Source organism: Galendromus occidentalis, unplaced genomic scaffold, assembly GCF_000255335.2.
Source record: "Galendromus occidentalis unplaced genomic scaffold, Mocc_1.1 scf7180000076421, whole genome shotgun sequence".
Classification (NCBI taxonomy): domain Eukaryota; kingdom Metazoa; phylum Arthropoda; class Arachnida; order Mesostigmata; family Phytoseiidae; genus Galendromus; species Galendromus occidentalis.
This window is the reverse complement of record NW_003804410.1, coordinates 65,735-80,257: the sequence shown is the minus strand read 5'-3', so window position 1 is coordinate 80,257 and position 14,523 is coordinate 65,735. Positions and strand designations below refer to the sequence as shown.

At 51.3% G+C, this 14,523-nt stretch overlaps 1 protein-coding gene across 1 annotated transcript; it reads left to right on the top strand.

The window, feature by feature from the left end:
• The first annotated feature begins 1,611 nt into the window (after positions 1-1,611).
• Positions 1,612-2,900, top strand: LOC100901954 (mitochondrial folate transporter/carrier-like). The gene is given in 2 exon segments (XM_018641980.2): positions 1,612-2,505; positions 2,508-2,900. Coding segments are annotated over 2 exon segments (927 nt in total). The 5' UTR covers positions 1,612-1,853; the 3' UTR covers positions 2,783-2,900.
• The last annotated feature ends 11,623 nt before the right edge of the window (positions 2,901-14,523 follow it).

Genomic DNA, 14,523 nt, shown 5'->3' with positions numbered 1-14,523 from the left:
CACGAAACAACTTCCTGTGGCTTACTTGGTGCAAACTAGCGATTTGTTCAAAAAAGAATTTCTGTTTGAGCCACCGTCGATACCTCTCCCCAGCCCTCCCGCTCGAAAACCGATCGCGACACTCCACGAAACGGCCCAAGCCATTCCCAAGCGCCGGAGGAAACCACTTATCCGCTGAGACTACTCGCCACTGAAGTGAAAGTGTCATTTAAAGAAACTTAAATGAGGATAAATAAATACCAATACCAATACCAATACCAATACCAATACCAATACCAATACATCGTTTTGACCTCGAGCAGAGCTTATGAATCTCCCTCTTTGAGTGGTTTGAGTGATTTGCGATTCGGAATACCGGTAGATTCCCTAAAGTTCGGATTTGTTTATATCCTGAAGCGCTGTGGACGCTTCGTGACCCGCCGCTAAACCCCAACGAGCGGGAGTCCCGTGCTTGGACCGATGAAAAAGCGAGCGACACCTTACTATGCCGCGAACTGATGGATTTTTCTTTCGTTTTCCGAAAGGAAAATGAACATTTCATATCTTTGTCGTTTCACATTATTGTTATGCGAGCGTTCCGATGGACTTGGGGTATTCAGTCAGTCCATCCGCTCCTCCGTTCGTCAGTTGATGCCTGACGTGGTCAAGAAATGCGCATCTCGATTGCGGGCTGTTATTACAGAGCTGTTTCGAAGACGACCGAAGACGACGACGGTGGATTGTCACAAATAAAAGTCTGTCGGAGATGAGCGTAAAATGGGACAGAGTTGACTTTTCGGGTGAAAGTTAACGCCGGCCATTGGCTCTCGCAACTTTCTTCTACGACTTCCTTAAACAATTCAATCGATGGATCAGGGAAAGAAATGGGTTCGACGAAATCGATCCCGCCAAAGTGCAGCCGTGTATGATATCCGGATTGCTAAAAAAGCCTCCTGCCCTCCTTCATGGGGATTCCCGTCGCATTCTCTCCGCAGGGAGCGCTTCGCTTCTGGTTCCGACTCCAGATTAGCCACATGTTCGTAAGTTTAGCGAGATCTCTGTTACTCGCCTTACTAACTGTTCAATGTGAGTGGCCGTGGTTCGTCGAATGATCTTCGCTCCCATTTTTTGTCCCTTAGCCAAAGATACTTCTCATTTCTCGCTCGACGAGCTCGATCGCCCGCCCTAACCCGTGAACAGGTTGAGGAATCGGAGGAATCCCCATTTATGGTGGGACGTCGACAAACCCGACGGAGGGTTCTCCACTTTCCGTCTTGAATATCCGCTAACCTATTCCCTCCTGCGCGCGATCTCATATACGATCCCGAGGCGTACCTTGGAAAATTCCTAGACCCATGGAGCATGGGTTTCTCTTGGTACCAACGAGAAGAGTTCGAATCAGACATGCCGATGGAGACTAGGAATCAAGAGAGCAGGGAAGACATTGAGCCGCACGGATCCTTCGGTGCTTCAGACCAGAGAATTTTCCGGCTCCCAAACTTTTTGTGCCGTGATTGGCTTCCGCTCTCGCGCTACGTAATCTCGTCGAGCAGCCCTCCGAAATTCGAATTTCCCGCCGCGTTTCCAAATAAACATTTAGAAACGTCGTCTGCTCCCCGTCATAAGAAAACGGATCAATGAGCACTCAGTCAGTGAAATGTTTCGAATTTTTTGTCTACTCGAATGATGCTCCTTCATCTCGCAAGATGACCCGGGTCTTCCCGGGCCAGAAGGTGGCCATAGATTCGTTGGGTGAATAATCACGCAGACGGGTCGGATCGTGTCTTCGTTTCACGGCCACCTTACATCGGTCCTCCACGCGAGTGGTGCGCGAACTACATATCTCACTATCATCGGCACAAAATATCATCGCTATGGCGGTGGAAGTCGTCACCACGGTGACAGATCCGAAGAACGATGTTCTACAGTACTGGCCTCAGCTTCGATATGAGCATTTGGTGGCGGGAGTCGCCGGCGGAGTCCTGAGCACCCTGGTGGTTCATCCGTTCGATTTGCTCAAGATTCGACTGAGTGTCAACGACGGCAAAGAAGGTCGACCGCTCTACAGGAGTCTACGACACGCAGCTCACTCGATATGGAGCTCAGAAGGACTCCGAGGACTGTATCAGGGGGTGACCCCAAACTGCATCGGCAGCGGTTGCGCTTGGGGATTGTACTTTGTGTTCTACAACGCCACGAAGACTTTCATGAACGGTGGTGACCAGAGCGTTCATTTGGGACCCGCCAAGCACATGCAGGCCGCGATACAGTCGGGGGTCCTGACGCTCCTGTGTACGAATCCCATCTTCGTTGTGAAAACTCGAATGTGTCTCCGCTACGAAGGCGGCGCCAGCGGCGGAGTCGGTAACGTGGAATACGGCAGCGTTCTCCGGGCCATTAGCACGATCTACAGGAGAGAGGGCTTGCTCGGATTCTACAAGGGTCTCGTTCCCGGGCTTTTCGGAACTACTCACGGCGCTGTTCAATTCATGATCTACGAGGAACTGAAAAAAATCCTCAACAAAAAAAGCTGTCGACGGCAGAGTTTCTATTGACCTCATCCAGTTCGAAAGTGGCCGCGGTCATCTGCACTTATCCGTATCAAGTGGTTCGGTCTCGCATGCAAGACCAACACCGGTCTTACGCCGGTACGATGGACGTGATCCGTCAAACTTTGCGTCACGAGGGGATCACCGGATTTTACAAAGGCATCTCGGCCAATATTCTGAGGGTCACACCGGCGTCGGCAGTCACGTTTCTAGTTTATGAGAATGTTGTTGCTGCTCTAGGCGGCTCTACCTGAAGCCCGGAAGCGAATGTATGTAGCTCGGATCCTGCAGGGAACATTCAAGCAGGCGACGATACGGTCATTGTTGTGAATATTCCAAAGCCAAACATTTCGCATAGATGTTGAACAAATACATTATCTCTTGAGAAGCCCCTTGAATTATCATTGATCTTTGTGGGACGCGTCTCCAGGAGAGAGAACATGAGTGCCCAGGACGGGAATCGGAATTGTAATCGCCTCGCTCACATACGGCTGGCTTGAGGTAGAAGTCGATGTCTGATCGCAGCAGCTCTCCGGAAAAAATACTCTTCTTGCGTTAGGCATTCTGATACAAGCGAATGGCGCTTCGTGTCGCAGAGCATCAAGCGAAACTTCAGAAACCGCGAACGGCACACGTTGATGAAGACGACTTTCAGACACTTGCTAATGATGCAGCATCGTGGTCAATCTCGTCCGCCACTAAGGAATTCCTTGTGTTGGGAGAGCGGGATCGGGAGGCTGCCGAGTCGACCGACGGCTTCCTCATCTTCGGTGCGGGACCCGAAATCGGTCCCGAATCAACCGGAAATCCCCCAGCACGTTCAAAAGCCTAGAGGACTCCAGCTGGATACGTAGATCACTCACCGCTGTCTTCTCGAGTCATCGAACTCCGCGACGCATTGGGATGCTCCCCACAGACGGCAGCGCGGCGTCTACAGCGGATACATCTTCTATTCTCTACAAGATTCTCTCGGTGCTCCGTGGATGCGACACTTGGTTATAAGGACGAAACCTCTGTCGCTCCGTAAATGTTCATGGCGTGTTTTCTGTCGACGAGTCGACATTTGATGAGACACAACCATAAAACAAAATTGTGTCGTCCGATTCAAACGGAGGTAGTTAAACAATTACTCCAGGAGGCTATTCCCGTTCTTCCAGGGAGTCTTCGGTAGGGAAAAACTTCAGCTCGCTCTTCGGAAACACCTTCCCGCTGCTGCTTCTGCTGAACGTTTTCCGCCGGAAACCCGTCTGTTATTTCATCTTCGTTTTTTTTCATTCTCTTGAATGGACTGACAGTTTTTTACCTAGTGCAGGTTCAAAAACCCTCCTAGTTGGCCGCCATTAAGATGGCATGACCGTGCGAGAAGCCAGCAGCGTTCTGCGAGAGACGTGTCACTAATAGACGTCATATCCCGCGTCTCGATTCACTCCTCGCAATGACGACGGGCACACAAACTCAACTGACCATCCAAGAAGAAAGGCGGAAGAGTCAAGACTCGTCAGGAGCTCGCCGACAGTGAAATCCGCCGGGGCTCTGGTCGGTAGATTCGAAGGCAGGAGGACGAAGAGAGCAACAAAGGTATGCGGGATGTATTTTCCCGGTTCCTCGCTTGTTGAGGCACTTGATCCATTCCAAACCCATAGCGAGGTTTTGATCCCCCGACGGTCGACCCTTATCGAGCCGATCCGAGCTTATTCGGACGGAGCAGACTCGTTTATCTACTCTGAATGGAATAATCAGCTCATGTGCAAGATGCAAAAAAAAAGACAGAAACCGATTCTCCGATACGAAACTGAACATCCGCATTTCCGAAATCTGGTCGGAGAATGAGCTAGTGAAAAGCTTTTGTGGTCCCAAGAAGAAAGAGGGAGATAGTTTTCACTTATACGGCTTCTGATAGCGCCCCGTGCCCTTGGCCCGCGATAGAAGCTGCCTAGTCACAAGAAGAGTGGGTTCCGCTCTAGAAGTCGAAGTCACAAGTGGTGCATGATGCACAGCATCTGTCTATCTGTCCGCTGCTCCCTTCGTCAGTTCGCCAGGCGACCGAATGAACGGCCAGCTAGTCAGCCAGTCTTCAAACTCTGTTCTTGTTCCGTTTCCTTAGTGGGCAGGAGAAATGAAAAACAGGCTTACAAAATCGGTCCTGAATCTCGCTTGATGCGACCCGTCGACGGGATCAGAAATGATTCGTTTCATTCGCTTATCTGACCATCCAATCATTCACTCACTTGCTTAGTTGTTTTTCCGTGCTCCTCCCTCTCAAATAATAATTCATCGGGATGTCGATTCTCTAAATCGGCCGCTATCAAGACCTGCTTTTCCAGCTTTCGGTCACCGTGCCCAGCGCTTCGGGGGACCGAAGAATAGAACCGGGAAAGGTGGGAGAACATCCACCTGTCTATCCGTCTGTTCGTCCATCCATCCATCTAGCAAGCCAGAAGGTGCTTGGACCTGATGTTGCCGCCGTTCCATACTCATCTAACGCAATCAATTACCGTTTCTGTCCGTTGCTTGCATAAGCAAGTGCGTAACTCGGCTAACGGGAGGGAAACGAGCTAGGTCTGAAGAGTGCTTTGCCTTTGTATGCCCGCTCGCCCGCCGCACCGATCGCATACTTGCTTTGCTCAAAGTGATGTGATTGAGCTCTAGCATGTCTGCTCGGAGAAGACTGCCGGCACGAGTGCGTCTCCACGACATCTGCGACTGACAGTGCGCTGACCGGCTCAGCGTTCCTCGTCAGCCAACAACGACATCCATCAGCGGAATAGGTAGCAGCCAGCCGTTCGCTCCGCAAGTCATCCGACTAGCCGGCCATGCAGCTAACCAACTAGCAAAGCAGGCGAGCATTCATCCAAAATCATCGTCGTAATCGTCGTCGTCGTGGACTCATCCCACACCATCGACGTCGTCGTCGACGTTTCTGTCGATCGAAGGATAAGGCACAGAACACCCACTTGGGTTGACAACCGACCCGGGTTGCAGCACCCGGGGTCGTCCGGCTCTCTGATTGCGTCTTCCCGCTCCCTGGGTCTGCAGAACCCTTTCTCAGGGCTGTTCTTCCGGTCGGGTTCTCAGACCCGGAGCTGAATGCCACATCTACTCTGGACAAATGGTGCATTCTCTGTCCATCCATCCATCCATCGATCGATCGCTTGATGGAGATCGAGCAAAGTCATCATCGAAGGCTCAGGAGTATTTGGCTCGGAGCCACTCACGGACTCATTCCGAACAGCCCCTGGCCTCAGAGGAACTCTGCCTCCCCTGGACTTGAGCCAGAGCCGGGGCTCCGGGAGGTTCCGCCAACGACCCGACTCCACGAGAAAAGTTCAAGTTCGATAAGAGTACCCGGGTCTGCATTCGAACCTTGCGGATTATCACGCTTGAGATGCTCCAGATGCGGATCGGCGGCGGATCCATCACGATGCTCGGGCCGTATGAAGAGTTCTGCACAAAAGCAGTCAGAATTCAGTCGAAGCAGATCCGTCGGGCAGGTGAAGCTCATTCAAATCATATTGAGTTTACCCGCTAGCCAGCCAGCCAGCTAGCCGAGGAATTAGACACGAGCGAGTCAAACATGGATATCAGTCACCGCAAGGAAAGCTTCTACTCGGTATGAGTGCCGTTAGCGTCCACGACATATTCGGGAGCCACCCATAGGGAGGGTGGTGGACCGTTGAATGTCGAACGAACATCGAGCCGAACGTACCGACTCATTCTTTCTCTTCCTCTTTTTCTTCTTCTGGTGACAATAACACAACAACTCGAAGCGGTGTAACTCGCTTCTTTTTTCTTGCTGCTGTTTCCGCGAGGGCCGGCGGTGCTTCTTCATATCCGTGTTCATATTCCGCCGTCGACAAAGGAAGACCCAAATCACCGATGAATTTGAACAATATAGCGGATGAGCACTCTCCGATGTGAAGCATTTTTTCGAATGCCTGACTAGAAGAAGAACGTTTCAGGCGAACGAGCGACTGACTGACTGTCCGTCGATCTGTCTGTCTATTGGAGGGACTGACTGACTGAGTAAGACAGCTAGGTACTTAGTCGAACCGTTATTCGACCGGTCGGTATCGTGAAATTCAGCAGCTCGCACTCCTGTGAGCTGAGGAGCCAAGCAATGACAAAAATGACTGCAGCGATTTGTCGTGGCCGGCTGGCTGACTGACTGACGGACGAACGAACGAACGAACGGACGGACGAGTTGATCTCTTGTTTCTGTTGCGATTCCAGCTTCAGAAAGCGTTGTTGTAAGAGCTACTGCTGATGTCATCGGTCGCCGTCAGTGGTCATCCGTGACAGTCGGAGGCAACTGTCCGAGCTGACGACGAGCAAACGGAGCTTTCGTCGGGCTTATCGGTCGTACCGCACTGTTCCGCTGATTATAAATCGATCGACTGATTCGATGATCAATTCAATCCGACGTCCCAATCAAAGCAACGACAACAAATATTTGCGGAGTTCGGAGCTACCTCGTCCGAGAGGTCAACGCCGACAGGATGCGAGAACCTATCCCACTAATAATTATTCGACGGCCGGTATTGTTCTTTGCTATCTGTCCACCCATCAGGAGGAATACACGAGCCCAACGCTTACGAATACTCGCGAAGGCTGTCCGATCGATCACACGACATCCGATCTGATGACTGTAATCACCTCGCGTAATTGTCATAAGTGACATCGGTCGCTACGCTCGCCTGTCCAGTGAAGTTCGGCGTCGCGGTCGGCGCACTCAAGCCAGCGACTCACGGAGCCGCATTGAATTCGATGGGAATATCCGTGAGCTTGTAATTGTCACTGAAATAGAAATGCAACGCCGTCGCTCCACGACCCGTCGACTTCGAAGCTCAAACAGCTTCGCGAACTGATTGTGGTTTTCGCCGCCGGCCGACTCGCTCATTCACTTGATTGGAGGTCGCTTTTTCCCCGTTGCCTGCAACAAACTCACTCCGGGTACCGTTCATCAGCGGAGCTGTTCGCGGTAGCGAAGACGACCCACCGAGCAGCAATCCGCCCAGTCGAGCTCATTCGACATGATGATATCGTGAATATCATTCGGCGCTCGTCGCTCATTTGTTGTCCATCCACCGAGGGGAAGGAAGACAATAATGTGCGCGATCTTGTTCTTCTTCGGTGACGCGCTACACGACGTGCCACACGAATAGATTCCTACGAGCAGGAGGTCATGGAGAAGACAAAGCAGACCTCCCCCTGGATAAAGCAATCGTCTCCTCTCTCTTTCGCTGCTTCCGAGCTGACGGAGTCGGCTTCCGTGGTAGCGATAATATCGTGTACCGAATCAGCGAGCGTCGACTCGAGCGCGATACGTGACTTGATCGAGTTCGAAGCTCAAAGCGATCGAGTGCCCGACTGAGTCTCGGAACCGCGGACCCGTGTTTTTCGAAACCCCGGGAAAGTCAGAGGGAGCCGAAGCGGCTTTTGGAAAGCAGCGGAGCTCATTTCAAAAACAGTCGGGAGATTTCTGGTCAACGAACATCGACGAGCCACGCGGGACTCGGTAGAAAGCCGGTGGTAAAACATACGACGGTCGCGTGGACTCTGTGAAGTCACCCGGAATTCTTCGCGATCTCTTTTCTCAGGGATAGCGGCAGCATCGATTACGTCATTCGGAGCTAACGTCGACGAAAAAGCGACGGGACATTGCGACCGTTGGAAACGACTGAGGAACTTTATCACGAGCGGAGAGTGAGCAAAAAACTCAATCAGAAGCGCTCCCACATCGCTGTGAGGATGACCAACGGACCAGCGAATTTCGTGAACTCGTCGAAACGAGAAGAAAAAAAAAGCCTGCTTTACCTAGCTGTAGTCGTCGTCGGGTCTGCGTTTCTCGCCAGCCTACCTGCCTGCATGCGTGCCCGACCGTCCGGCTGCCTGGTTTCTCGGGACTTCTGTCTCGCTGATTGGCTTTCCCGGCTGACTATTCGCTCGAACTTTGGGTTTTCTCTCTCTTGAGAGAAGATTTAGACGAGCAAAAAGTCGCCACAAATGGAAGAGGGGGAGGCGACGATTTTATTAGATGTTCGGAGAAGAGCGTCACACTCTTCTGAATTGTTGCCGCGTGCCACAGCTGCCCGTTCATGTTTCAAGTTGGAATTTTTTAACTTTCTTAACGGGCGCGGGCGTGAAGTTCAAGTTCATCCGTGTCCGCTGGCTCGCTCGTCTGCTCGTTCGCCTGGATGGCTACCCTAGTCCGGTGGCTTTTCTTCCCGGTTCAAGTTCATCGTTGCGTCAGCGATTTTAATTTTGGCTCGTCAGCCGTGGTCTACGATATATAAAACCGCAAATATTTCAAAAGATGCTTCCCGCAGATGAATCAACCCGGCTTCTGTTCGGAAGGAGAAGAACTCGGGATCGAGACTCTACGAGACAGTCGTAGCCCGGGAGGAAATTCCAGAAACTGACCTCACAATTCAACGAAGAAAAAGAAACATTGACAGGACCGTTCACGAGCTCCCAGGAGATTCGCTACCATTGACTAGCAAGCTCCCGAATTAGGAGACAGTTCGCATGAGATCGAGGGAACAGATTCCGCCCAAAAATCAAGACTTCCAAGTCTAGATGCGAGCACCGTTTCCACGCGACTGGCTCGATTTAGAGCGACTACATTGGACAATCATCTGGCCGAGAGAAGATGAAATAGGGAAAAAAGCGAAAACAGAAAAGGTACATAAAAAGCAAAAACCTAGAAATGGAAGAGTTCCCAGCGCAAACAACATGTGGCAGCGATGGCTTTCGTCGGTTCCGCCAAGCAACGGTCTCATCGACGACGACGGCGACAGTGTCTAGCGAGCAAAAACAAAGACGGAAAATAACAGAAAATACCCGTGCTCGCTGCGGATCCGTTAAATCCCGCTTCGGCACTTCAGTCATTTTCTGTCCGAGTAGCGATAGTGCGGCTACCACTCGCCAGGCACGCAGGCAGGCCTGCAGACCGACCGAGTAGCCACTGACTGAGGTGAACTTACCTACTACGATCGCGGTGGTCCATCCATTCGTTTCGTTTTCTTCTCGTTTTTTCTGACCGGAGGTATGCTGCTGTCAGCCGCGATGACACTTCACACGTCACTGACCAGAACACCCCCTTCCATGCGCGGGAATGAGACTCAACTGAACGATGACGACGAGTACGGATACATTGGGCGATATTAATAAACGCAAAGAATATCATCAGCCTTACTACTTGTAATAGTCATTGCAATTGTTGTGACCGTGGTAATGATGAAGCTGTTTACAACCACGATTTTCTTCTCAGCCGGCAGCGGACCCAGAATTCTATCAGACCACTCATCCATCACTTTATTCATTATCATACTAGGCAATCAAGCAGCGGAATATCTCCGCAAATCCACTTCCAGGTTATCGTGTCTGTCTCGAATGCCTCGCCGTCCACGGGACGACGACGAGCTCATCGAATGGCTGATGGATGTTCCTGTCGTCGAGTATGCGGCAGATATAATATTGTATTGGAAATACATATGTACATATATCTTCCAATATCCCGGTCAGGATCAATTTGGATGACCTTGTCGAGCTCCGCGCGTCAAACTTCTCCCCCAAGTTCAAGGCTGAGATTAAGAGCGAGTGGGCAATCAATTGATCGATTAACGATTGGGAGCACTTCTTCTTCCCGATCGAATAAAGCGGCGTATGATTGAGGTATTTAGTCATTCGGCGATCATCGGATAAGAGCTTCCAGTTTCTCCTCGATGATTGATCACGTGGCGCTTCTGTTCCGAAAGCTCGTTTACCCATTAGAGTTGGTCACATTAACGACGTGATTTGGCTCAGCGATCCGCAGTGAAAGCCTGTCAGTCAAGCCGCGCCTCGATAAACGTATTACTGACACATCTAGACCAGCTTGAGGCAAAGCCCGGGAGGAATTCTCGTTTTCGCCTCGTCGTGAGATCGGTGCTCAAAACTCGCGACTTTGAATCGTCATCATAAATGACACCTGTAGCCGTCTCCACTTCCCTCATTGAATTTGCTCAATCCTCTGACACTTCGACGGGGTGGCAGATTTTCCACCGCAGAGCCACACTCTCTCTTCGAAGAACTCTAAGAACAAGTACGCCGCATGGAAGAAACGAGAGAGAAATCAGAATTGTAAGCATGGGAACGGCTCCGGCTTATCCGAGTTTAATCAGTTCCGCTGTCTGATCCTCACTCTTGGGAAATGGAACAATGATCCTCGTGCTCGTCGCGTCTCGTTAAACTGTGCGGTGAATACTCTCGCTGGTCGAGCCGTATTATTCATTGTGTCGATACCAAATGCCGTAGAGCTACACGCGTTCTGATCGGCGCAGGGAAGGCTCGTTTCGATAAGATCTTGTGAAAATCTGACGGAACTCCACGACACGCGATATCGCTTGAGGATCTCGCCGTTTTCGGAGCGCTTGTAGCACGTGAGCGGTGGCTTCATGAGGAGCAAGCGACAGGCAAAATAAATAATTGCGGTCTCACAATGGCTTCTGTGAACAAATGGAGAGGATCAAGATGTGACTTCGGCGGAGACGACTGCAATGACGATCTTGAAACAATATGGCTTCTGTTTTCTTTTCCGGCTGGGCCGTATCTCAGTGAAGCATCTTTCCTCGGGATGAATAAACGTAGTATGTAGACAGACAAAAAGCGGTCAACTCCCACACAGCCTATCTCGCGATCAAGCACAGAAGCGAGAGCACGAGTAAACAAACAGTCGGCAAATCTGAAACTTTCCATGGATCGGGTAGAGGGTCAAGTATAGACTCGAAAATTCATCTCAATCGCCAGTCAGTCGGCCAGTATCGGAACAGCCCGGCATTCTTCTGAACATCAGGCCGGGTCGCTTTGTGTCCATCATTTCTGGCAAGCAGGGAGGCAAAGCTACCGCGAAACTGGCGAAACTGGGCTAGCTTGCCATCTTCCTGTCCAGCTGTTTGTCGGTTTCACTGACCGCGTGTCAGTCCATCTGAGGTTTGTCAGTCAGTCAGCCGACTGTTTTTTCCATTCTTTCCAATGTCGTCTGAAGCGCTTTCTCCTGCTTCCCCTACAAAACATACAGAATCACGCACACTCGGTCCCACTGACGTTGTGTCACGGAGGAAGCAGAACGGCCCGGAAACCAAGATGGACTGGAAGAGACTAAGTTCAGCGGAGGGGGAGCGGGAGATGATGATTACGATGATGATAAGAGATATCCGAAGAAGAAATGGCGACAGCGACCACCGGCGCCGCTGTCGTCGCTAACCCAACAATGAATCGTAAAGAACGTTTACTTTCTCCTCTCTCGATTGGAAACCGCTACCGTTGTTGAGGCTGTCAACTCTTTTTCATCGATGCCTGATTGTGACGGCCGCCAGTGGAATCAAACGTTGCGCGGGCGACAGCATGAGATGAACAGAAGCGAAAAACACACGAGCGCACAGACCCAGCACCGCACGCACCAGGCGCCTCCACAGTCCCAATTTCCACGACTGTGGAATACATTCTGAGGAGTTTCTTTCTGTGGGTCCCTTCGTCTGGTCGGTCGGTCGCACTGTCATCCGTTCTTCCGTCCGTCCCATCGGCTGACTGACTGAAGGTCCGTTAGAAGGGTGCTTTCCTCGCCCGCCGCTCTGCCTCCTTCGGCTTCTGCTGATGCAGGCCTCTACTACGACTACTGCTGGATACACTAACTGAGTGACAAGCAGAGCTTCGCGAGCGAGCGCGAGAATCCTACTCGGCACCGTATTCACGCACCCATTCAACCAATAGGTCGACACTGAACGGGAAGTCCGACCGACCAACGAGCTATTGTGCGTCGATTTCGGCAGAGAGAGGAGTGGGTGGACGCCCGGCCGCCCGCCCGCTCTCCAAGCGAGTCGTTTACTTTACTTTACTTGTCTTTTTGACGTCTTTTAGCCATGGCTGTTCGGGGTAACGGCAGGTGAGCCGGCCTGCAAGTGACTCGATTACTACTCGCGGCACTTCCGCATTGTTCAAACCGCATTGTATATTGGCGCCTTTTGAACCAAACTTGACCGCGTTTATCGCTGCCAAACTGTCTTGTGGCAACTCGCGATACCTCCCCCGCATACCATCGCTTGCTCGACTCCGATGCGCGTTCCATCAGCTGGCATACTTGAATTGTGTGTGCGAGCAATTGGTGCGCACCGTCAATGTATCGATTCTCCGTGCGCCTTCCAGACGTTTCGCACCTCGCAGACTACTTTATCTATCGCCGTTGGTGGCGATACGTTGAAGGCTTTCCGATGGACATGATTCCAGCGATGCTCAGGACACGGTTTTTATCTCAATCTTTTCGGGCAACATTCTGAGCTCCTCGTCTGAGACAGTCGGGCGTTGAGAGTCGCTGGATGCTCTGGTATTCGGTTTCTCTTTTGTCACATCTTTGAGAATAGCTCCGTACGTCCGGCGAACCTCACCGACATCCATCGGTGCCGGAGATGGAAGAGACGAGCAGAGATGGAGGAGGAAGATTTCGGCCCAAATCGTAGACCTTCGAATGTCCGAAACGTCAGAAAGAAAAAACTTTCTACCGCTCGCTTGTCACCACCGAGACGATGTGTGGTTCGGCCCAGATCCCCCGCTCACGGATTCCGATGTTTGTCCGACTCGTTCACTTCTCGATTGGGACATTTAACGTTCGTGTCTTCCATCTGCATCCATATTCCGCGAGGCGCTTTCACAAAGCGGAGCGTCGAGACGACATTTCTATTCTCTTCAGGGAGACCGCCCGAATGAGACGAGCTTCTTGAATTTTAGTATTTGACAGTTAAAATACTGACACGAAGAATAGAGCTGCGACGGGGATGCAGCTGAGAACGAAAGAGAAAGCGACCGGCATTCTCTCGAAGCTTCACGGGTGGTCTATCATAGTTAATTCTAAGTTGTGTCCTTCCGTTTTGGCCATATGAGGCGCTTTCGATTTCTTCCCTCGACACCGCGACCCTCGCTGCTTTCGGAGTGTGACAAGGGCTCCAGTTTCTGCGAATAATTCTCCGTAAGGGAGGAATATGGAAAAAAAGAGGGAGGCGAAGTCACCCACTGAGAGAAAAACCTCTCAGTCTCGCTCCGCAAACATACTTTCGCTCGGAAATGTAGGTCCCCACCTCGAGAAACAAGAACATATCTCACAGCCGTATGAAGGTGGGAAAATACTCTGGGCGAGACGCGGAAGTGCGCGAACCGATAGATGATCACTCGGAGCGTTAAAAAGGGTGAGAAACTCCATTTTTCAGCGATCTTTTTTATCACTTTCCAAACACGCAGCCGTCAAAATTCCCACGACTCCCAGCTGTCGCTGTCTGAGACTGCAGAAGGGAGCAGAAGTTGCAGAATGACAAGAAGCGACGGGAAACAACGGTAGGGAAAATAGGGGGGATACTGGTTGAAAATTTCAAATTTTTAGTGACATTTTCCATCGGCCGCTTTCATTAGAGGGTGACTGTTCGGGGCCCGCCTACCGTGAAACCGCTACGGGCCGTGACTCTGGGTGGCATGTGCCAGGTTCCATTCAGTCAGCACCGGTCAACCGAACGCAGTAGTTCATCTGCAGAGAATCCAGGCAACGCAGGAGTTCGCTCGGTCTAATTTTTTTGATTTTCCTTTTTTGTTCGCCACACTTTCCGCGGCTCTGTTTCTGCGCGAGCTTCTGCTCGTGTTCTAGACTGCATCTTCGGAAGCATCATCGACGAAATCATTTCAGACGTCGGCGTCGTCTTCTTACGCGTCGGCGTATTTGATGGAATAGCCCGTCTAGCAATCGGGCAAAAATCGGAGCTCGCCCTCCAGTGTCTCGAGAAGGTTGTCATACATTCTGTCGATGCACACGTTCATTTGGAGGGGAAAAGTCCGCAGAAACCAGAAATTCCCAAGCAGTAGCTCACGACCAACCGACCCGAGTCCACCTATGCCGCTTCGTTCTACGCTCAAGAGAGGCACCGTCATTTCGACAGGGAATATTCGCCGGTTCCAATGGGATCGACAGCTTTCGACG